At 40.7% G+C, this 24625-nt stretch overlaps 2 protein-coding genes and 1 long non-coding RNA gene across 4 annotated transcripts; 2 read left to right on the top strand and 1 right to left on the bottom strand.

Annotated features, from left to right (window-relative positions):
* Positions 1-1437: 1437 nt before the first annotated feature.
* On the top strand, positions 1438-7462 carry LOC135476939 (uncharacterized). The gene is made up of 2 exons (XM_064757086.1): positions 1438-1781; positions 7291-7462. The coding sequence occupies exons 1-2, from the start codon at positions 1567-1569 to the stop codon at positions 7460-7462; spliced, it is 387 nt and encodes a 128-aa protein (XP_064613156.1). The 5' UTR covers positions 1438-1566.
* Positions 7463-9493: 2031 nt separating this feature from the next.
* LOC135476086 (uncharacterized) lies at positions 9494-11395 on the top strand. The gene is made up of 3 exons (XR_010445091.1): positions 9494-9589; positions 9974-10123; positions 10998-11395. It is a non-coding gene; the product is annotated as an uncharacterized LOC135476086 (long non-coding RNA).
* Positions 11396-12454: 1059 nt separating this feature from the next.
* Positions 12455-24618, bottom strand: LOC135476800 (uncharacterized). 2 transcript variants are annotated; one of them, XM_064756931.1, is made up of 6 exons: positions 24585-24618; positions 19703-19856; positions 18784-18889; positions 17568-17663; positions 16075-16137; positions 12455-13895 (listed from the first exon to the last, which is right to left on the bottom strand). In XM_064756931.1, exons 2-6 carry the CDS (start codon positions 19801-19803, stop codon positions 13800-13802), a joined length of 462 nt encoding a protein of 153 aa, XP_064613001.1. In that variant the 5' UTR covers positions 19804-19856; positions 24585-24618; the 3' UTR covers positions 12455-13799. The 2 variants fall into 2 exon arrangements, with proteins under 2 accessions (XP_064613001.1, XP_064613002.1); XM_064756932.1 differs by lacking the exon at positions 24585-24618 and having other exon boundaries at positions 19703-19881.
* Positions 24619-24625: the final 7 nt, after the last annotated feature.

Raw genomic sequence — 24625 nt, 5'->3', positions numbered from 1 at the left:
CAGCACTTTATATTTATCTCATGGCAATAAATTCACAGGCAATATTTCAATGTTATTGTTTCCATAGCTAATCTTTATTCTCATAGCTAATCTTGGTTCTACAGACAATTAATTGGGTCACGTTAATGCCGGTTTACACATTGTTATGGCACGGTAGTCAAATGAAAACACTACACCAAATTTGTTGTTGACTTCAAACGGAGTTTGCTTTTCTCAAAACCATTTCATACATGCATTAATGTGATAATAAACGTTTAGAAACCAAACTAAGTAGTTGTTTGTGTACAAAATGTAATGTTGGGTTTGTTAATTAAATAACCATGGAAATCACATGCATTATTTGTATTAAAGTAGGCGTGAATTTTGAAATAAAATATGTCCATATGTTTAAAATCAGGTCGTGCGATTGAGGAAAATCGCTGGTAATCGAGTTGTTCTGTGGAACGATCACACCGAGAGATATTGTCGCGTGCAATAACACAGTTTGTGTTAAAACACGAACAGCAAACGTTACATGGGGGATTGTCTGCAGGACTAGGCCACGAATATATTTACTGAACAGCAGCTTGAACAATCAGAGCCATGTGCCTGAGGTAAACCCCCGCTAACCCAGCCAGCAGAGGATAGTTCACTATTTGTAACAGCGATGTTTGCGTGCCGTATGCGGCTGTTGTAGACTTAAATACAGATTTTCCAGCAAAGCTCGTTGTTTTTTTTTTTTTGTTTTTTTTTTTCTTGTTTTTTTTTCTCCGTTACAAACGGGCAAACTGGCACACAATTGTCACTGAGTCAGGGCAGGCTTAATGTTGTTACTGTATTTAACCATGTGCCAGATCCGCTAGCTCACACATGGCAGAAGGATTAGAAGGTTGCAGCGCGAGTCTAACAACTCGTAATACATGTACCAAGGTGAACCTTAAGGACCTAACCAAATGCGTCGGCGCGTGCAGATTGGACGTAGTCAAGTCCTTAATCTAGGCACAGGTGTATTATATTAGCATATTCTAAAAAAAATAGCAACACGGAAACACTCTTCAGGATGTCGGATACTTTTTTCAGAGAAATGCAAACTTCAGGTATTCACAAAGGAAAGGTTTACGGTTGCTGTGATGAGCTGAAGTAAGGTCAAACCAGCGCTCTTGCCGTCATCTCCCTGACACTCTGGCTTGTCCCTCATCACTGTCACTACGCTCACAACGTGGCTTATGTTTCAGCGCTCTTCACCGGTCACCACCCTGACATTGTGGCTTATCTCTCAGCGCTCTTCACCGGTCACCACCCTGACGTCGTGGCTTATCTCTCAGCGTTCTTCGCCGTCACCGCCCTGGCATCGTGGCTTAATCCCTTGCGCTCTCCCCCGTCACCACCACTCCACTGTGGCTTATCTCCCAGCGTTCTTCTCCGCCAGTACACCCACACCGTGGGCCTCAAGCTTCATCTTCCAATGTTATTCACAGTCACCGTGGCTTAACCCCAGTGCTCTTCAATACGCTCACACCGTGGCTTAACTGTCAAAGTTCTTAACGGTCACAACGTTGACACTGTGGCTTATTCCCTGTACCCAACATGACCCCAACAGTGCTTTTCGTCATCGTTCTCAGTCTGGGGTGGCCTGTTCACTCTTCCTCCGTGCGCAATCACACGCAGGCCCTGTTTTTCACGGACGGTCAGAGGGTCGTGGAACTGGGCGTGGCCACCCCGACCCTGAGGAGGACTGCCCCAGACGGACAAGGGCTGGTCGATACGACGGTAACGTGTCGGACTTACACGCACAACACAAAGTAAGTACAGAGAACAGCGGCAGTACATGTATATATGCAATGTTATTTAGAACACGTTCTCAAGAGGACAGATGAGTAATACAACTGGATGAAATAATTCATTAAAAAATTAATTGATCGACCATCATATCTATTGGCTAATGAATACATTTGTGTAAATCGATTAATAGATAGATATAGAAAATAACACTAGTTAAAATATTATATAATTTACTGATGTTTTGTTGAGGAATTTTAGGCCCTGTGGTTTACTTTTTTATCATTCTGTGTTGCTACTTCAAAATGTTTATCTGCTTAATTCATGGTGTGGATGTGTTGTGTTCATAAGTTATCATGGGATGCCTTTCTTTCTGGATAACTCACCTGTGAGCATAAGTGGCCTGCTGTGTTATGTTCACCTCTAGGCACTCAACCTAGACACTCTGCCTCCTTCCGCATTCACAAACTCTGACTAATTAATTAAGTGACGAATTAATTTGACGTGTTATGACTGCAACTCGTGCGCTGTTCTAACACACAATTTACCAACTGCAACTTAGTCCTCCGTCTGTCAGCCTAGTCCTCCGTCTTTCAGCTTAGTCCTCTGTCTGTCAGCTTAGTCCTCCGTCTGTCAGCTTAGTCCTCTGTCTGTCAGCTTAGTCCTCCGTCTGTCAGCTTAGTCCTCCGTCTGTCAGCTTAGTCCTCTGTCTGTCAGCTTAGTCCTCCGTCTGTCAGCTTAGTCCTCCGTCTGTTAGCTTAGCTCTCCGTCCGTCGGTCAAGTCCTCTGTCTGTCAGTCAAGTCTTCCGTCTATCAGCTTAGTCCTTCTTCTGTCAGGTTAGTCCTCCTTCTGTCAGCTTAGTTCCCCGTCTGTCAGTCAAGTCCTCCGTCTGTCAGCTTAGTCCTCCCCCTGTCAGTTTAGTCCTCCGCCTGTCAGCTTAGCCTTTCGTCTGTCAGGCTAGTCCTCGTTCTGTCAGTAAGTCCTCCATCTGTAAGCTTTGTCCTCCCTTTGCGTGTCTACTCCGCCATCTGTATTACTAATGTATTGCGCAAAAATGGCCAATTCATGTCGGACTTGAGTCGTCATTTGGGGGGAATTCCATTTTTATTTCAGGACGTAATTTAATATTTAGTTAAAGAAGTAGCACAAGGAAGATCAAATTGTACAGGTTTGGAGAAAAACAGTAATGCCCCTGTATGGTACAGTCAGTATAGGGTTTTAACTGACTGAAAATTAAGTGTTCATAGTCAACTACGTTTTACTAAGACGTTGAATCTGATTAACCCTTTTAGTGAAAGTTGTATTTAAGAGAACATTTTCAAAAAAACCACAGTGATGCAAAAAACGATTTAGTGAACTAAACCACAAATCGGCTATTCTGCCCCAGGATATTGATTTGAAACTACCTCAGTCCAAATGATATTTGAATCCAGGAACCAGCAAATAACGATCCCAGCATATCTAAATCCATCTAGTATGCGCCGATGTTAAGCTTATCTTTTTCATTTCCGGTGGTAAGACATACTTGAATAATCTCCATCTACAACCCGGAAACCCTCCGACTCGCATATTTCCCTGCCTACATGACTGTGAGGGTAATAGCCTGCCAGAAAAAAAACTTCCCTTTCATTTTTAAAAACTAAGAGATGTTTACAGCAGGCTTTAGAGGTGTTACACAATGACGAAATGCCATTCAATTGTTTACTCTGGGCTCAACACAACACCGCTCGGCCATTGTTCTCTTTCACTAAGCATTAGGCGATGACAAAATCTCTTGATTGTCAGCGGCTGAAATAATTGGTTATCTACACCTGCAGCAACGGAATACCATTATGAAGAGCAATTGGATCCAAACTAGCTACTATTGCCAGCAGCAGATAATTGTTAACAACACAAGCAACCGAAGGCCAACACCAGATATGATCGAATAGCAACACGTAGCTAAAATGTGTCAATACTTAGACTTCTCGTGACGATTTCACATGATCTCTTTGCGTACATGCATATGTTATAACTGAAACAGCATTTATAAAGTGGTCTAGCATACAGTGGTCAAGCACACATTGGTCTAGCACACATTGGTCTAGCACACAGTGGTGTAGTACACAGTGGTCTAGAACACAGTGGTCTACCACACAGTGGTCTAGCATACAGTGGTCTAGACCACTAGCACACAGAGTGGTCTAGCACACAGTGGTCTAGCACACAGTGGTCTAGTATACAGTGGTATAGCATACAGTGGTCTAGCACACAGTGGTCTAGCATACAGTGATCTAGCACACAGTAGTCTAGCACACAGTGGTCTAGCATACAGTGATCTAGCACACAGTGGTCTAGCACACAGTGGTCTAGCACACATTGGTCTAGCATACAGTGGTTTAGCACACAGTGGTTTAGCATACAGTGGTCTAGCACACAGTAGTATAGCACACAGAGGTCTAGCACACAGTAGACTAGCACACAGTGGTCTAGCACACAGTGGTGTGGCACACAGTGGTCTAGCATACAGTGGTCTAGCACACAGTGGTCTAGCACACAGTGGTCTAGCATACAGTGGTTTAGCACACAGTTTTCTAGCATACAGTGGTTTAGCACACAGTGGTCTAGCACACAGTGGTCTAGCATACAGTGGTCTAGCACACAGTGATCTAGCACACAGTGGTCTAGCACACAATGGTCTAGCACACAGTGGTCTATTATACAGTGATCTAGCACACAGTGGTCTAGCATACATTGGTTTAGCACACAGTGGTCTGGCACACAGTGGTCTAGCACACAGTGGTCTAGACCACTAGCACACAGAGTGGTCTAGCACACAGTGGTCTAGCATACAGTGGTCTAGCACACAGTGGTCTAGCACACTGTGGTTTAGCACACAATGGTTTAGCATACAGTGGTTTAACAACAGATGTGAAACAGATTCAATGTATAAATGTAGTTGTATGCTTCAAAACGCCTGCGGCACCACCTATAAAATATCAAGTGATCATATCATATTTTGTTATCAACTCAATAAATACGCAAACTAGTGCGGGATAGGAAATCGAGGACTATGATAAAAAACAGTGTTCAAACGCGTAATTGCCAGGCTGGTATAGTTTGATCTACGGGCAAGACTCGTAACTGTGCAAACATTTTGTTTATTTATTTATTTGATTGGTGTTTTGCCCCGTACTCAAGAATATTTCACATATACGACGGCGGCCAGCATATGGTGGGAGGAAATCGGGCTGGGCCCAGGAGAAATCCACGACCATCTGCGGGATGCTTGTAGGAGGCTTCTGGGTCATTGCGCTGTGCTGGCATGCTAAACCTCTCGGGCACAGAGACTTCATAAGCATATATGAAAGCCACAGAATGACATATCATGTTGTGACTTATTTAATGAGTGTACTGGCTTCAGAGATGACGCTGCGTGTAAGGTTTGTTGATATTGCTGGAATCTCATTTGTGCATCTGCATATTTAAACAACAAAGCACCCACTTCAGAGCAGCTATATGGTGACATGCCTCTTGATTCGTCACCTCATGATACAGCCTACTGCATGATATTACAAGAGATCTGCATATAGATGTAGGATTTGTGTGTAAATATACAGAGGCAGGTAAATATGAACAACAGCAGGCTATTTGAGCGTTCATATGTCAATAAGCGTTCCACAGTTAAGCTTGTCATATGTATATTGAGCCAGTTCCAGGGTCAGTCCTATTGGGCGGCATTTCCTCCCGGATATCGTGTGCCGCTGGTAGGGCCTACATAACTAAAGTTCTAAACTTGTCGTATTGAAACTAATGTTAACATTTATTATAGAAAATCAGTCGAGGAGATTGTTGTCATGTGATGGTTCGCTGTAATAGTGTAACGCCAACAGTGTAACGTAATAAAAATTTTCCTGTGATGTAATATCACACCGCGGGTAACCCAGATGGCAGACAGACAAGTAAACAAAGGAGGTAATGATGACAGGCATGTGAGCGACTTATAAACAAGGCACCCGATTCGGCAGGCGACTACTTATGTACGCACACGAGCATGTTTCGATGTAAGAAAGCAAGTTACCGAATGTCCGGGGTTTTCATCGGCACTGCTCAAATTCCTGTTCAAAAGATTTCGAGTTCTCTCAAGCGCTTGAGTAAGCATATGCTGTATTAAAACTAATGTACTATCTTTAACACTGTAAAGATCAAGGGAAGTGACTACTGAATTACATGTGTCTGACCAGTTTTTATTGAGTGTCAATGTTTTAACACTCTCCAAAGGTGTTTATATTCTAAATCCATTAAAAGTGATCAACTTATTTTAAGTTATGTAAGCCTGTTTCAAATGTTGGTTTAAGATGTTGCTTAACCAGCTTTTAATGGAGTTGGAAGATGAACATTTTGACGAGTGCTAAAATATTATAACACTTGGATTTATTTATTTATCTATTTCATTGGTGTGAAAGAATATTTCACTTATACGACGGCGGCCAGCATTGTGGCGGGAGGGGGCCAGGGAGATCCCGGGGGAAACCCACAACCATCCGCAGGTTGCTGCAAGACCTTCCCACGTACGGCCAACAAACTTGGAGATAGGTTTTATTACATTACATGGCAAATTCTAGTGCGTTACACGGTGATATTACATTGCACGGAGATTTGTAATACATTACACAGTGGATGTTAGATTCCTAGTGTATTATGGCATAATATAGTGTATAAACAATTGAGTGTGATAGATCTCCGCAGCTTAGTGCTTAAGGCATGCTGTAGAGAAACCCAGTGTATTACCGTTAATACTTCATTCACAGCAAAGGGAATCCATAAAAATGAATTGAAATCAAAGTTAATTATGTGTTAGCCGGCAGATATAAATTCCATTATCATCTCAATCTGATCTGTATTTTCATTATTTAATTAACCACTTCTTAATGGCTGGTTAGCTTTGTATAAATATCGCACTTTCTTGCAAGAATTTTTGCATTCCCCTGATATCCATTCACTTGCAAATTATTATTGGACGTAAAATGTTCCTGAGCCCATTAACCCGGTCGCCACCACAAAGGATATTGATATATGGCGTAAAACAAAAATCAAGTATATAAATAAACCCATGCAATTAATATGGCGAATTCCATAAAAAAGTGTATTTTAGTAGAAAGCAGAATCCATCCTGTAAGTATTGTTATGAGAGACACGTCGTAATCAGAGATGAACTATCCTTCCACTTAAAAGACCGATACAAATGTAGTGCCCCTGGTTTTAATGTTGGTAATAGCAGATTTAATTCAGACTAATGCCTGATACAAACAAGAAACGGACGCTACCCCCGTCATGGGCATGATATGTGACACCGACACTCTGTCGTTACTCTGACAGTGCCATATCTAAGTGACGGTCATCTGACGGTCATATATATATATATATATATATATATATATATATATATATATATATATATATATATATATATATATATATATATATAAGCATGACGATTTCAGCGGACGGCATCATAAAGGAATCCTGCACCCTCGTGTTTGTTCTTTCAGCCAGCCGCTGGCGATGTATGGACCAATCAGGGCTGTGGACAATGACGATATGAACATGCTCCTGGAGATCTGCCACAACAATCCGACCCACAACAGGCGACACAAGCGCTTTATTCTACCAGGTAAAAGCCCTGCCCAAGGGTACACTTTAACAGACCCTCTTCTTAATTAGGAATCATCGTAAAGATTGAAAGAGGTCAGTTTCTTCCACCAACCCAGATAGCAGAGTTGGTAGAGCGTCCACTTCCCGAGCGGAAGATCCAGGGTCAATCCTGGGTTGAGTCACACCTAAGATTTCAAAAGCTTGGCGTTCAGCATGAAGGGAATAGTGCAACGACTGGTTGACCCGTATTAGTATAATAGCTCGGGCGGGGCGGCTTGCTTACCTTCGGAAAGGCGCCTCAGTGAATCAACACTAGATAAAAGAGCAGTGGAAATCCGTCCTGCGACAAGGAGGCACATTACATACACTCTAAGGATTCCTTCGTCGTCATATGACCGAAAAATTGTTAAGTACGACGTTAAACCCTAAGCACTCCCTCACTCAATTTCTACCTGTTTTTTTTTTTTTATTTTTTTTTTTCAGTTCCGTTTCACTTTCGACATGTAAAGAATTTTGGACATGTTAAACGCCATTTTTAGATAAATGAGAAAGTATGAAGTTGTACGCTGCTTTTGTTTATATGCTGTATACTATATTGTGCATGTGTGTTTGTATGTGTGCTTGGGATTTTACGTCGTACTTAGAAATTTTTCAGTCAATGACGACGAGGAGTCATAAGGTGTGTGAACATATACTGGGTCTTCTTGAGGCAAGTAGAGTCTATGCCACGAAAGTGCTGCTGCCACTGAAGTATCACGACGATGACACAAGATATGACACCCTATCCAGTCACCATTATACTGATAAGGGGCCAACCAGTACTGATTTCTTGCTCTAATCTCGCTTGCTGAGCGCCAAGCGAGACAACAACATGTACCATTTTTGAAGTCTTTGTTATGACCCGACCCGAGTAGACTGACCCGGGTTTCCCGTCTTCGACGGGGACGCTCTAACTGCATTATGTACATAAGCCGCAAACCCATTGTTCTTAAGAGTCACACGCGCTGCATTTTCTTACAAAGTTGATTGCGTGCTCGAATCTGGCTCTCGCTATAGATCTCGAGTCGAGCTTTAAGTTAACAGGCTTGTCAGAAGCCTTAAAATGTGCGATGGTTTTCTCCGGACCGGCCCACTTCCCTTACTCATAAATGCGACCCATAAGTGAACAAATTCTTGAGTTCGGCGAGGAATGCCATCAAAATCAGTCAATCAATCAAACGCACATTCGCACTCCCGCAAATATGTTACACACCAGCGAACACATGTGTATGTTACGCACTTACATACATATGCCCCATCGCTAAGAAAACGAGCGATTAAAACCATGCTTTCCAGAGTGACCTGGTCCTTGATCTCCAAAAACTGAAGTACTATTAAATAATGTTAAATCCATTTTTTTTTTGGCTGTTGTGAAGGCAGGAAAGCATTTATAATATTAGGTGCCTTCTAAAGTAAGGAAAATGTAACGCTTTAAAAAATGTTCAGGAAATGTTGTAATCTCAAACTATCACATGGCAAATTTCTATTAAATGTAGGCCTTGTGTTCAGCATCATCAAAGTTAAAAATCGTGTAGTCGAACAAAATTATAGCTTGCCAACATTCCTTGCGTGGCTAAAATATGTTAAAATGTTGGCACTGACATTTTGCTGCATTAAACGTGTTGTTTTAACACATCATTTTAACAGATAAAAAATGTTGACAGTTTGTGTTTTAAGAGTCTATCGAATTAATAGTGAGGTTAAAGTTGTTAACAGGATCAATGCGCTCACTCACAAACGGAGTACACGGGTATGTTGCTGTCCTCCAAAGTAGACTGTATTGATGTTACTGAAGTGGACTATTTCAGATGTTCGCACATGTATGTAATAAGGAAACGACGTGCATATATTTAGATCTACACTTTGTAACTACCTACAAAAAGAATACTAAAATCAATCTTTAAATCCATTACATCTAAATATTATCCTTGCATATGTATGTTTGTTCTAAGATGTTTGTTTAGAAATTTAGGCAGCTCGATGTTTGCTCGTTCAAGGTACCAAATGGTGTGGCTTAGGGAACTCGGCGTCAGACTACGAGGAGCTGGGGTCAGACGTGCAGACGGACAGCTGTTGCCGTACACATGACCACTGCCCAGACCACATCTCACCGTTCCAGACCAAGAACGGAATCACGAACTTTTCGTTTCTCTACAGGTCAGTTATCTTTCTTCCTGAAGGATCCAACTAAGGCTATCAAAAATGATCAGAATGGGGAATATTAATGTTACCTGTATATCACAGCGGTGTATTTATTTTTTTTTCTTTTATATAATACCTCATTGCTTCTGCAGAGTTGTGCTTGTAAAGCGAAGATTCGCGTACGCTGGAAATATTTAGCCATGACGCCAAGAAAACGAAACATAAGCGTACTGATAACTCTATATTTTGATTACATCCCTAAAGTGTCGAGGTATATCTTACTTTCGATGAAAACTACGCTTAACATAAAGCAAACGAAAGGCGGACGGAGTGCCTAGAAAATGTGACGTTTGAGAAAAGTCCAATTTTGTCTCATTTCTCTTCATATGAATTCCATAGGTTTAACTGCGCATGCGAAGAGAGGTTCTACAACTGTCTGAAGGAGGTGACCAATGAGAATTCAGCATCACTAGTGGGTCAGTTTTACTTCAATCTCCTCGAGCCCACGTGCTTCAGGATTGACCATCCCACAAAGTGTGTAAGAAAAGGGTAAGTCTTGGGTCACTCGGAAAAGGCACGGCAACTGCCCATATACCCTCCATATGTGAGCACTACACAGTGGTCAAACGCTTCACTGACTAGCGCTCTTGGGGAATAAGGCCCTCAAAGCCCTCTCTTCACCTTTGATCAGTTACACACATTACAGGCCTCATTATCTCGACCCGCAATGCATCATGGAAATGGAGGTGGGGTTAAAGTGGATTACATCAGGGTCCACGAGAACAGACAACGTACTAATAAAGATCATACTAACAGAGAACATACTGTACCAAGAGTAGACAGTAAAAATAACAGAGATGTAGATTCCTGGATTACTCACGTTGTCCTATTCTTATTGCCACATTTTAAATAATGTGTGCATTATTTGGGGCAAATATATATTCTTATAAATAGGAAGTTGCCATTAACTTGTCATTGCTTAACGAAAAACACCGGGCTCTGCCAGGTTTCCTTCCGGTTTCCTCCCACCATAATGCTGGCTGCCGTCGTATAAGTGAAAACTTCTTGAGTACAGCATAATACAGCAGTGAAATAAATAAATAAATGATCCAAACAATGCTTTCGGTTATGAGATTTGCTGCAGTTTAAAAATTACAGCTTAGCCCATTACATCCCAAATTCATACTAGGATGTTTGAAATAATTTTCAGCTAAGGAGAATTTTAGGTCCATGGGAACAAGGTGGAAAGAACGATGGGTTGCTCAGACGATCTTTTTTTACCATCTTCTTCCGATATCGTTTTGCATATAGGTGGTATCCGATATCCATGTTTCAGGAAGACCATACACAAGCTGACATAAAGGCTGGGAGGGGCTCTTTACTCGCTTCTGTCCGATAACCATTGTCATCTGTTTGTTTCCAGATGGTGGTTCCTATGTAAGAAGAAGATCCTAGACACGACAAAACCTCAGGCGTGGAACTTCTACAAGTTTGGCAAATCATTTTGATGACAGTCTTTGCTGTTGTGGCTCAGGTCGGCTCGCCTGGTTTAGCCCTCGGGTTAATTGTAGCCGAAACTAGACAAGTGTTTTCAGGGTCTTGCTTTGAAAATCCTGAGCTAGTAAATTTGTGTGTGGGAGTAAAAATGACTGCTGCTAATTTTTTACAAGGGAACACAACACGTCAGGTTTTGTTAACGGAAGTGAAAGAAGACCTTCGGAAGACAAATGGCTTACCACAGTGTTCACTAGATGACAAAAAAACATGGCAGACGATAACACACACGCGACACTATGGTTACCGGAATTAACTGTTCGAGAGGGTCAAACTAGGATGTTAAAATTAAAGGTTCACGTTCCACTTTTCATAACAAATGTAACGGTGATGTTTTGAATATGACTATGATGTCGAATCAGGTTCTGTCACAACACACACACAAACAACACTTGTGTTGTAGGAACATAAACTTCCAAAATCTTCTTTCCAAAGGAACTCTTGTCATATTTGGACAACTCTGTCTTATGTTGCATTAATACTGGGTCTTGCTTGTGTTTTATTATTTTGTAACAAAAACATGTGTACTTCACGTTTATTTAACACATGTTTGTGTTGGGTTAACACATGTTTGTGTTGCGTTAACACATTTCTGTGTTGAATGACACAACACAATTTGTTTTGTTAGATTTCAACACAAGTGCTTTTTGTATGGACCAGACGGTTGATAAGGGTGTCAAATGACATTTATGTCATCCCGAGTGACTTTCGTTATCAGTCATACTGAGATGGAACATTTGTGTCGTCCCGAGGGATTTTCGTTATCAGTCATACTGAGATGGAACATTTATCCTGTGAAATATTTAACGAGAACTTGTGACAACACGATCAAATGCAGAAAGAATGGGACTGAAAGGGGAGAAAATACTGGATATTTTAGTCCTGTTTTCACTGGTGAAACATTTATTTTTGAATCACATAGTCATTTATGGTGTATTTTTCAATTTAGATCAAAAGGCTGTGTATGTGTTTTTGATGCACTGGCGTCAAGAGAACAACTAACACCAATGATGTCTTCCTTCCATCCGTGGCAGACCGACATATATACCCTAATTAGCAGGTATTCCAGGACACATTTAAGAGTTTTTAAATATAAATATATATTTATTACTTTTATTGCAACATGAAGATAACTACAAGTCAGAGCCTATAAATATTTGTATATTCATAAAAAATTTTAATATTTTAATAGGATTTTACAGAATATTTGTATAAGTTTACATTTGGTTGCATCTTAATGCAATGTTACCATACCATGAACCATGACAAAAAAAATAAATAAAACAAATAAACTATATAATAAAAACATCGGAATTATTCTGTTCCAAATATGGATATGTGCATGGCGACGGAATCAGAGAAAATAACTTTTGTGCTTGGATCAAATATTACTTAAATTTCCCTACCTATGCGTTTATACCCGGTAAAGAGTAAATCACTCATCATCGATGTTCTGAAATTGAGATCAAAATGTCTCTGGATGAAAAGAACAGTTATCAAGGCAAATCTACATCCGCTGATATCATCACGCAGGTCCCACATGTCCGCTGACACCCTTACACGCGGGTGAACTTCTCCGCTGATCACGCGGGTCCCACTTGTCCAATGGCACCATCACGCGGGTCCCACTTGTCCGCTGATACCATCACGCGGGTCCCACTTGTCCACTGACACCATCACGCGGGTCCCACTTGTCCGCTGATACCATCACGCGGGTCCCACTTGTCCACTGACACCATCACGCGGGTCCCACTTGTCCGCTGACACCCTTACACAGGGTGCACTTCTCCGCTGATACCATCACGCGGGTTCCACTTGTCCGCTGACACCCTTACACAGGGTGCACTTCTCCGCTGATATCCTCACATGGAGTCCACTTTAGGTCAAATAGACTTCCACGCGGACAATTTCACTAAAAACATCCCAGCTCGAATCCTACCTTATTTTTCCACCAATTTCCTAAAACTGTAACATGTCAAAGCCGGCATTGGTAAACTTTCAACAGTATTCCAGCCGTTTAATCTTTCGGATAGCTGTGGGTCCACTGCCCGATGACACCATCACACGGGGGTCCACTTCTCCGCTGACACCTTCACACGGGGTCCATTTCTCCGTTGACACAATTACATGGGGCCCACCTGTTTGTCCACACAGTTGTTCAGCACATGTTCCCCATCACAAATTGTACAACAGCCTCAGCAACAGGTGATTTCGTCATACGTAGTCATACACAGCGTAACTGTCACTCGTGTCGTGTGAAACTCTGTAATTCCAGTTAGCCGTGGTGAGCACTCAGTTGTAGCAGGGCGCACTTTGTTGTAAAGCTCCGCTATCCTGTCGATAACTAATCGTGCATTTCCAGGTCGTAAAGTGTACACAGGTATCCATAATATACGATACGCGAGTTTCGACGCCACGACATCAGAGTGACGTCCCTTTGTACTGGGACGTGCTGCAAATCAGTGCATTTTGACATATTTATGAAAGTTTTCCAGTAGAGATGACTTAAACTTCCTGACTTTAATATAATGGATAACATTGATTAATGTATACGTCCGCATATGTTAAATTGCATCGATTTGCCTTATACCGAGCTTTAATGTTGTAATGTCATAACTCGACAACCCCGTATTAGGTTACAGTTTCCTCGGTTGCTGGTGCAGTTACCAGTTCAGTTGACTTCAATATCTATGCCCATGGCACGACGTAATTGGTCGATTCTTTCCTTGTTCAAATTGAGATCGCTAAAGGGAATGAAGCACAACACCTGAAATATAAAGCTAGCAAATTTTACATATAAACACGATACTCAAAATCACGTCAGGAATCCGTTGCAATAAGTTATTTGAAAATAAGAGTGAGGAAATGGCTAGTTTCTGCATACAAAAGCTAACAGACTGAAAACTTATATCGTCAAATATCGTGGGAAGGTCTGCAGTAACCTGCGGATGGTCCTTTGTTTCCCCCGGACTCTTCCCGGTTTCCTCCCACCATAGTGATGGCCGCCGTCGTATAAGTGAAATATTGGTAAAACACCAATGAAATCAATAAATAAATATATCGTCAAATAAAGGTGTGCAATCATAGTTGAAACAGAAATCTTACACATCTCACACAGGTATTTATAAAATAAGGAGCAATACATGACGACATGTATCTAATCCTAAAATTAAACTATAACCACACCTGCATTGCGAATGAAGTGAAAGCCAAACTGTTGCAATCCCATCTAGCTGTATGTCAGCTACATGTACGAGCTAGAACTTGCAAGCAATGGTCAAATGAGTTATTGCTCATGAATAGGATAGAAACTGTGTAGTAGTAGAGGACAGAAATTAATGAATTGTCTTCGTTTGAAACATCTGAAATTGGCAAAAAATGAAAAACAAAATAAACTAAAAATAGCCAGACGCATTTCATGAGGGTGTGCAAGGTATATCACCCGCCTTACATGTCAGCACTATCTATTCGAAAAAATCTTGTGATGTAATTTTATGCTAATGTAAGAAAAGAAAACTATAAAAAGGTTAAATAGAGTACCAACAGTTAACAACAAGAAGTGAGACAGAGATCGTAAACAATTGCTGCGCAACAGACCGAAAAAAAACACATGGCTGCGCATATGCATCAAATAATGTGTTAGAGATCGACAGAAAGGGTAAAGTGGCGTGAAGACTGGCCATAGGAAAGTTGCATAAGAGGGGCCTTCTGGTTGGACCGATTCTGACACTGGTAAACCGTAATGACCGTCTACGCTGGGCACAATTTCACGTGCTCTGAAACCAGAAAAAGTGGTACAGACGTCCTGGAGAGACCGTCGACCTCAGTCCCATCGAAAACGTATGGGATGCTCTTGGAAGAAGTCTTTGTGCCTCGAGACGTCAACCCCAGAATGTTCATGAGTTAGGCGCCATGTTGGTACAGCAATGGCGCAACTTGCTTAATGCCGTGCTCACGAGTGTTAGGCGGTCAATGAGACAACGTTGCCTTATTGTCGTGACTGCAAGAGGGGGCATGCGCGGTACTTAACAAGCTCCAGTACAGATGGCCAGTCCCTGTAAAATCCAAAGGTGATCCCACCATGCTACTGTTGAATGTAGAGCGTGCATCAAGCGCACCTTAATGCCTAACCCTGTAATAGTGTACGCTCATTACGTCCATGCACCAGATTTATCCGCTAGCGACTTTTCCTTCGTTTTTGTTCGGTACATAAAGTCTGGGTTAGTTTTGCAGTCAGGGCTGCTTTCTCGTACATGTATATGCTGGTAATTTAAAGTTCAGCCAAATAGTGTTCAGTATGGAAAAGAAAAAGTTACCCAGATGTGATGGGTTTGTTTACATCACCATGGAGCCCAATTGATTAGTATTATGATTGGTAGACGATGCGATGACTACTAGCCATTTGTTCTATGAAATAAAAACAAACTCAATCGCCACAACTTTGGACTCTAAAGATTCAGCTTCTGACTAATTGTATTTCCGTTCAGACCGCACCCCCACCTTTTCCAAACTGGCCCTTGCTCCCAATACACTGCTATTAGATATGATCGTAATATGTAATTGTTCAACTACGTTACCACCAAGAGTTTGCATTCATGCTCTAATATATAAGAATATCAGTGTTTAGGTTTCCATCTCAGCAAAGCTCGGTGTACAGATACCGTTATCCTGAGGTACAGAGTAGTACTACCGGTACATCACATACATGTCATATTTATAAAATTAAGAGCAACTGGACACCATTAGTGCTATCAGAAAAAAACCCCTGGATTATGTTGTTATACTGCACTAGCAGTTTTGATATATAACAACTACAGTTTTGCGTCTTACAAGAAAGTGGTGTAATTTTGAAAATCAGTGTTTAGGCTTAACCTACAAAGAGAGCTTGGGGTTCAGATCCTGTTATCCTGGCACACAAAGCAGAGATATCCAGGAACCATACTTACAGCATTGAGAACAAAGGCGAACGGAACGCACACTGGTAGGAACCCGGATGAGAAAGAATACACCTGCGCAAAGGTAAGAAAAGGAATGTGTGACATATATTTATGTGTGAACAGGTTTGTTGACTAATCACGGAATGATACCTGTAATCGTGACAATTGTAAAAAGAAAAAGGAATACAGGGATAACAACTTCTACTTTTTCAGTAAGCGACGTTTCGGTATAGGTACTAATACCGTTATCAAGTATGATGGTCAATTGGTTACAGCTATGGGTATTAAAGAGTTGGTTAAATTGTTGATTTCAAGATATGGACAAAGAAGAAACATACAACGGATTGACAAGATTGACAAGAGAGGGTGGAATTGCTGATTAAGCAATTGAACAATAGACGAAACATACGTCAGTTGAACAATAGCCTTTGATAGCCATAGTTATGGACAAAAGTATCAGTCAGGATTGGGTGGTAGTTTAGGGTCTGTCTGCTGAGATGAGGTCACTGTAGGCAGAGGTGGGGAGGGGGGGCGGTTAAGAATCCGTTGTCTCGGTTAATATGTGGCTTTGATCGGCGTATTTCAATGGCTTCCATCAGCTTCCTTGTAGCGGTGTTGGTTGTATTAGCTTTCAAGGGTCTGACACTTGACCAGTCCACCGTATGGCCGGGATTTAACTTAACAACTTTACTGAGTTTTGGTGCTCCTTGGTTCTAAACGGTAACGGTCGATAGGTTTCTCCATTGTAATGCTGGTTGGAGGTCGTATTCCTGAAGTGTTCAAAAGGTCCTCTAGGGTGTTACTGCTACTGAAACTGGCGCCAATGTTGGCCTGTCTTGACTCTTAAAATCCACTGTATGTTTCATTTTAGTCCATACCTTGAAATCAACAACTTTAATTCCCATTTCGTCCGCCAGCAACAGGCGGATGGTCGTGGGTCTCCCCCGGGGCTCTGCCCGGTTTCCACCCACAATGCTGGCCGCCTTCGTATAAGTGAAATATGCTTGCGTACGGCGTAAAACACCAATCAAATAAATAAATTAATTAATACCAATTTCTGTAACCAACTGACCATAATGCTTGATAACGGTATTAGTACCTATATCGAAACGTCGCTGAGTAAATAAATAGAAGTTGTTACCCATATATTCGCTTTGTTATCCAACTCAACTTCTAAATGCCATTGAAAAAAGTCAACTTTTAAACGATCTGAAGGTTGTGATACCAGATATCACATCAATCAAAATATCACTTTGATGAATTACTCTATCGATATATTCTTGTTTGAGTATCAGCTCATAACTGTTTTTGAATTGGGACTTAAGAGTTTCTTTGAGGGATTTTGACCTTATTAAATAATTACCACTATTGAGGTTTTACAAAATCCAAAGTATATTATCACTAACAAGTTTGTGTAACATAAATTCCGTTACACACATCAGTCAACTTGTGTTTTAACTGGTACGGTACTATATGCAGTACTAGTCTGAAATGGATTTTACCTCGGCTTGGTTGTCGTAAAATTGTATTTCCACTACGTCCAGCCATTCCGCCCAAGTAAACACTAAAATACGGATGAAACACTCTTGCTCGTCCAGCTGAAATTGCGTAAACAACAGGTGGAGCTACATATTCGATACAGCCAGGTAAAATCCCATAAAGAACACATATAGGAACACGTATTATAGATACATATATATGGCTAAAATTACATTAGGTACACCCGGAAGTAGACGTATCGATACATCTAGCTGAATTCGCGTCAAGAACACATGGAGCTTCACGCATCGATACATCTAGCTGAATTCGCGTCAAGAACACATGGAGCTTCACGTATCGATACATCTACCTGAAATATCGTAGGAACACGTACTGAATTGCCTAAACATGACATGGTGTTACACATGTTGACAGCTGACATCGCAGCTTAAACCAACTCAAGTAAGTCTTACACAAAATAACCCATGTATAATATATCTAAATGGACACACATTGTTGGATCATTTATTTATTTATTTATTTGATTGGTGTTTTGCGCCACAGTCAAGAATATTTCGCTTAAATGACGGTGGGCAGCATTATGGTGAGAGGAAATCGGGCAAAGCTCGGGTAAAACCCACGATCATCTGCAGGATGTTGGCAGACCTTTCTACATACTCGTTGTTGGATTTAATGCAGCTTGAGTGCTTCAAGCTATATTCATGTAGATCTGGGTTTACTGTTTTGTAGTGGGGGCTGCAAAACATACATCTCTGGAAAACAACCGTGGGCACGTGTATGTGTGCGGACGGTGTTACATGTCCAGAATTAGCACATAGTTGATGATGTCAGGCCCAAAAATACCCACCCATTTTTCACCATCAAGATTTATGCTTCGAGCGTTGAATTAAAACACACCATGAACATGACAGATAAAACTCCATAGATCTTTCACCAAATACGTAAGAATATAGTGTAACTCCGAAAAACGAAAGTTTGAATTTAACTAAACATTTAGGATATTATTTCGCCATTGTCAGGCGTAACATAAATTGGGTTACAAGTTTAGACACATAGTTAAGTCTTAAAACCTGATGATTTTATTTATTTGCCTTGTTAATCATAGGATATGGCGGATGTAACCACTTCTGGGATTTTTTTACTCATTTGCTTCATTGTGTGAGGGGATATAGATGTTGAATCACGACTGACTGACGGAAGCCAAACCCCGACTCGTACCTTGTGAATATCGTAGTAAGTTCCCTTTGTGTCAGATTTGATAAGAGTTTCCAAAGCTGTGAGGGTCAACTTCATGAAGTCTCTCGCGGGAATCTTCGTCCGCCAGCTGAAATTACACACATATAGTGAATATTTATTTATTTAATTGATGTTTTACGCTGTACTCAAGAATATTTCACGTATACGACGGCGGCCAGCATTATGGTGGGAAAGGAACGTCGATTACACATTTGTTTAAATATACTTTATCTTTTGTGTGAAATCTTGTTTGGGCTACCTATATACAAATGCAAAATTCTTCCTACTTTATAATATCAAACTGTAAGCGTGCAAAGTAGATATTCTATCAGCGATTTTATGAGACAGAGACACATTCTCCCGCGCAATAAACAATGTACATGATCAATGGAGAGGACATCGCCCTCTACAACAACCAACATATACCTATAGAGGCCTGTCTCCTGAAGAATTGCATAGACCACGTGCAAATGTAACGTACAAGTGGGAAGTTAAAGTTGGGTGAAGTCAGCAAATCTCTTTGTTCTGCCAAGTTTGTTTGGGGCGGTACAACTATATGAAGGAGGTTAGCTTTCTCGTTGAAGGAAAATGGAGTGCCAGGAGTGAAAAAAAAAGTACCTGACAAACCACTTGACAAAGCCGCGAGCGAAACAGTGAAAGATGGATGTGAAAACCGACATTATATTAATCAAGGGCCTCAGCGGTATTCGCAGAGAGCTAAACGCTTTATCCGTCTAAGCCAGCAACATGGAGTTGTAAGTGGTGAGTGAGTGAACGAGTGCTTGGGGTTTAAACGTCGTACTTATCACTTTTTCTGTCATATGACGACGATTGTAAGAGGTGAATAGATCAGCAAGCCAGAATAAACATATCTGTGACGTACATAGAAGACAGGACATACCTCTCACGGTGCCGGTGTAGATCACGTATCCCGGGCACCCACACACCCGGTCTTAGCACGGCCTGAAGACCCGACTGTATCATAGAGGAGACCAACACCATCACGGCTCTACAAAGTACACCTGTCTAGATAACACGACAACCCACTGCTACACCTGCAAGAAAAAACATATGTATTAAATTTCTAACTTAAAGCTTGATGTTTATTAATGTATTTTTGTTTCCGGGTAAGCCAGAAAAAATACAACAATCCTAGTCATTATGTAGCATGTCGTATATTTAAATTAAGCCTAAGCCTAGCATCATATTAAGGCTAGGAATATATACTTGCATGACCTTATGGATAAGTAGAAGGAAAGTAAATATAAGTGAGAACATGTTTATATATACGCGTCCTCCTGTATCAGGGTATTGACTTTTTCCAGTCTGAGTGCTTTAGTTTGACGTCATATGCAATGTCGTAACATTCTCTGCGCTGCTATAATTATGAGCCATGTCGCAAAGTCACGATATAGCTGCATTTCCAACTCCACGAATTATGACATTAAATTTGTTGAAAATGTATAACGTACATGGATTGAAAACAAAACAAAAACGAGCAAAAGCCATGTCGTATTAATTCTGCCACCTCTGATTTCAATTAAACAGCAACAAAAGTGTGTAAATATTTTTTTTAACCATACACACCAAACAAATTTTGAACGACTCGGTTACCAGTAACAGCAGGCTGGCCAAGCAAATGTTACTAGTCCCGCCCATCATCAGACTGCATGAAGTGTGTATTTTTCATGTTACAATTGATGATACTTTTCCTGTTACACTTTATGACATCGTCTGTGGGTTTAGATTTTGCTTTTACACACGATTACATGCATGGTATTCAATATCAGTCCTATATATGATATTCACATGAATGTGTGCACACTTCAGTAGAAGATTCGTGAATCTAAAAAAAACAATCTTTCATATCGCACAAGGTTGACCCTTCTTGGGCGTTTATACGTCACACTCCCCCTTCTATCTTTGGCTAAATGGTTCCTGAGAACTTCAACAGTTATGTAATGTAGGTACTACAATGCATTAAAACAGCTGTTCTTTTCAAATATCTGATTTATAATAAAACAGAAAAACCTTGTGACTTTATGAAACAGTGTCGATATACACAATAATTCCTGTATTTTTTAATGTATTCAATTTTGGTTGAGTTTTACGAAACATGTACAAAATGTTTTCAGAAATGAAATCAGCTTACCGAGGTACGTGGGTATCCGATCCGACAAATAAATATATTACGATAAATTTTTTATATCATCACCGTAACTTGCGGATGGCCATGGTTTACCCAAGCCAGGTTGCCTTCCCTTCACCATAATGCTGGCCGCCGTCGAAGAAGTGAAATGTTCTTCAGAACCGTGTAAAACACCAATGAAATAAACAACTAAATATATCACCACCAGTTTCCATACATTGTCGTCAGCCAATAACAGATATGTGTTAAAGTGGTGTTTTTTCTTACTAATTTTGATCGAACTGCAGCATAGAAAAACATTTTTTTTCTGACAATGCATATGGTTAATAAACGAGCACATCTAAATCAACAATTACACCTGTGTGTACAGGCTCTGATAAACAGCGTACGAACACTGACATACAAGGTTACCAAAAAATGGCCTTACCAAATATTATAATCGAGACCTAATGGGGAATAGCGCCAAATAATTTATGAATTCCAGACGATGATAATTTTGGGAAACAGACAAACTTCATCTGAGAGCAATAATATGCAAGGAAAGGGCTGATATGTAGCAAGTTTCGATTAGGCAAACTGTACTGAAGTGTTAACGAGAAAAAAATCAGAGGAATGGAAATTATATAGGTATCTCAACTAGTCCGCTGGATCCTGTCGAAGCAAACGAGAAAAATGAGAAACCCTGACATGCCTGAATAGCTCGCCGATCGACTGTGCTCGCCGTTGCCCCACTCAGTTCACCACCACTAAGGATCACGCCAGACCGTCGTAATCCACGGGCGGTTGTACGCTCTGTCGAAATACCCGTCATATTCTGATACCAGTAGACAGTGATGTCATCAGTGTTAGCCAATGAACGAGAAAAAAAGTACGAGGAAAAGCCTTCGCAAAAGACTACAAATTTTCATAAGTTGAAGTGTGTGTGTGTGGTGGGGGGGTCAAAACTGGCAGAAGTAAGATGTCGTATAAAGAACACGAATTTGAGGAAATAAGCAGGGAAGCTGAGGTCTTTATTTTTACAAATTCGGGATAAAAGAGCTGCCCACGTATCAGAGACAATGTCTACAAGCCATTGTACAGGGAAAAGATGTTTTTGTGCGCCGAGAGACTGGAGCTGGGAAATGATGCTGTCAGATGTATCCTTAGAAATACAACAACGTGAACAAAACTTGATGTCCCTATTGTTATCGTTGTGTCACAGTCTCAACCCCATTGTTATCGTTGTGACACAGTCGCAGGTGACAGCTTTAAACAAGACAGGCATACCTGCAGCGTATCTTAACTATGACTACGAATTCCACGATATCGGCGATGATAAATTCAATTATGACAATGCCGTTCGCATCTGTAGGAGAGGCGAGATGGAGAAAACTTTAGTAGAACCCACCTAACAACGACTCACTTGCATCATCTCATCAGAAAGATTTTGAAGGTCTTCGAGAAATGATTGACAACATTGGCTCATCAGATCCTGGGTCGCTGGACCAAGAGGTCATTGACTTTGACATTGATGAATTATGTGACTAAATCTTCACCCATATGGAGAAGTAGTTATTTGATTATAACCTCACTGAAATGTATTTCATCTTGTAATATTTTTTAAATAAAAAACAAGCTTAAGTGTTCATCTTACTACACGTACAGTAAATTATTTATCATTCAGGCTTAGGCCTTTCAATATATTCAGGCCATGTACGGATATAAACACTATTGTGATGGTGATGAGGCCTCTTTCAGACTGAGAAAGTCCTCCGACAAGAGTATGTCCATTTACATGTATGTAGTTTAGTTTTTATCAAAATAGGGCAAGGATATATGATAGTTCAAATAAACTTGTAAGCCACACAAATATTTAGTCACACTATGAACTTATCCATGGGTATTAAATTCTATTCCTAATTGATTTTTTCACAACCATACTCAGAAATTTTCACTTGTACAATACGGTGGTGGCTGTACAATCATCAAGTTGACAGTTCACTTTCAGACTTTCATTCCAAACTGGTGGAAGAGAGGTGGCCCTCCTTAAATGTGAAATATATGAATAACCCTCGGGGTACCACTTATTGTCATACTGAGAGCAAGGGAATCTGGAAATTCCCCTACAGCCTGAATTGAACCTGCACACCGTGTGCCAGCAATTAGGTGTTCACCCCCTGAAGACCGATCCATGCCCTGCACCCTGCTATTAAAAATAAAATACCTGTAAAAACCGTTGGTAATAGGGTGGGGTAAGGGTATGCTTGTCTTTCCTCAAAGAAAAAGCGTTTACTGTAGAGAGGGTTTCTCAGCCCTCTTTTATTTCGCTTCATAACTGTACAGGTTACTGTTTTAAGTGTTCTACTTGAAACCTGTAGCTGAAATACACTAGGTACACCATGAAAACATGAAAAAAAAAAATGGCGTGGCCAAGCGGTATCATACACATGTACAGTTGAGTTACACAGAGTGTACCAGGTTTATTTATTTATTTCATTGTTGTTAAACACCACATTCAAGTATTCAAGTTTTTTTATGGGTGAAGGAAACCAGATTGGCTGATGTAAATCACTGACTTTTGGAAAGTTTCTGATGAACTTTTCCACATTCGACACCCTGACATGCACACCACATAGATTATATATAATTAAGGGGAATGTACACAATGTTTTATGTCCACCCATGTGTGCAGGGAGTAAGGGCTCTAATGAAAGGTGCAGACAAAAATCTCTTTATGACGATTTTCCATAAGGTAGTGTGAGGAAATATATATATAAACACTGACACACGTATCTGATCTTGAGATGAAATGATTTTACTTAGTCTGGTAGGTAACATTTGGATTACCACATAAGAAAAGAAATCACATCTGTACGTTCATGCAGATGTATGAATGCTTTGCTTTCACATTAAGGAACTCTTCTGTTGGGCTTGTTCAGGAGGGATGTGTATATTGGTTAAACATGCCATTGTAGCCTACATGACTCGACATTTTAAAACAAATCAAGATCAACTTCCTATTGATATAAGATACATACATGGCATACTATACATTTCTGATACCATTCTGTCATCTACTGTGTGTAGTATGTGTAATTACATCAACAAAGTAGGTCAATAGGCCTACATTGGGCTGAATTTAATCTAATTTATTTATTTATTTATTTATTTATTTGGTGTTTTTACGCCGCACTTAAGCAAATTTCACCGCCAGTATTATGGTGGGATTTTTTTTTTTTTTTTTTTTTTTTTGATTGGTGTTTTACGCCGTACTCAAGAATATTTCATTTATACGACGGCTGCCAGCATTATGGTGGGTGGAAACCGGGCAGAACCCGGGGGAAACCCACGACCATCCGCAGGTAGCTGGCAGACCTTCCCACGTACGGCCGGAGAGAAAGCCAGCATGAGCTGGACTTGAACTCACAGCGACCGCATTGGTGAGAGACTCCTGGGTCATTACGCTGCGCTAGCGCGCTAACCAACTGAGCCACAAAGGCCCCTATTATGGTGGGAGGGGTCGGATTAAAGGTCCACGTTTGCGCAATCATCGCGTGAAACATGTGAACAGAGAGGAGGCACAGGGAGATGAGGGGTGTTGCGGCGCATAATAGGTAATCCACTCATTATGTGATTCAAGAAAACGTTAACTCACCTAGCTTAAAATATTTCAACTGGCCTAATCGTAGTTTTTCA

Source organism: Liolophura sinensis, chromosome 10, assembly GCF_032854445.1.
Source record: "Liolophura sinensis isolate JHLJ2023 chromosome 10, CUHK_Ljap_v2, whole genome shotgun sequence".
NCBI classification, from domain to species: Eukaryota; Metazoa; Mollusca; class Polyplacophora; order Chitonida; family Chitonidae; genus Liolophura; species Liolophura sinensis.
Note: the sequence above shows the minus strand (reverse complement) of the source record. Positions and strands in the feature narration are given on the sequence as shown.

What these genes read in the sequence shown, in the direction of transcription:
- LOC135476939 (XM_064757086.1), top strand. Translation starts at nt 1,567, where the DNA reads ATGACCCCAACAGTGCTTTTCGTCATCGTTCTCAGTCTGGGGTGGCCT. An exon ending in ACTTACACGCACAACACAAA is followed by an intron (nt 1,782 to 7,290) that starts GTAAGTACAGAG and finishes TTGTTCTTTCAG; the next exon opens with CCAGCCGCTGGCGATGTATG.
- LOC135476800 (XM_064756931.1), bottom strand. Translation starts at nt 19,803, where the DNA reads ATGGTGTTGGTCTCCTCTATGATACAGTCGGGTCTTCAGGCCGTGCTA. An exon ending in CTACACCGGCACCGTGAGAG is followed by an intron (nt 18,890 to 19,702) that starts GTATGTCCTGTC and finishes GTGTAATTTCAG; the next exon opens with CTGGCGGACGAAGATTCCCG. An exon ending in CTTACTACGATATTCACAAG is followed by an intron (nt 17,664 to 18,783) that starts GTACGAGTCGGG and finishes ACGCAATTTCAG; the next exon opens with CTGGACGAGCAAGAGTGTTT.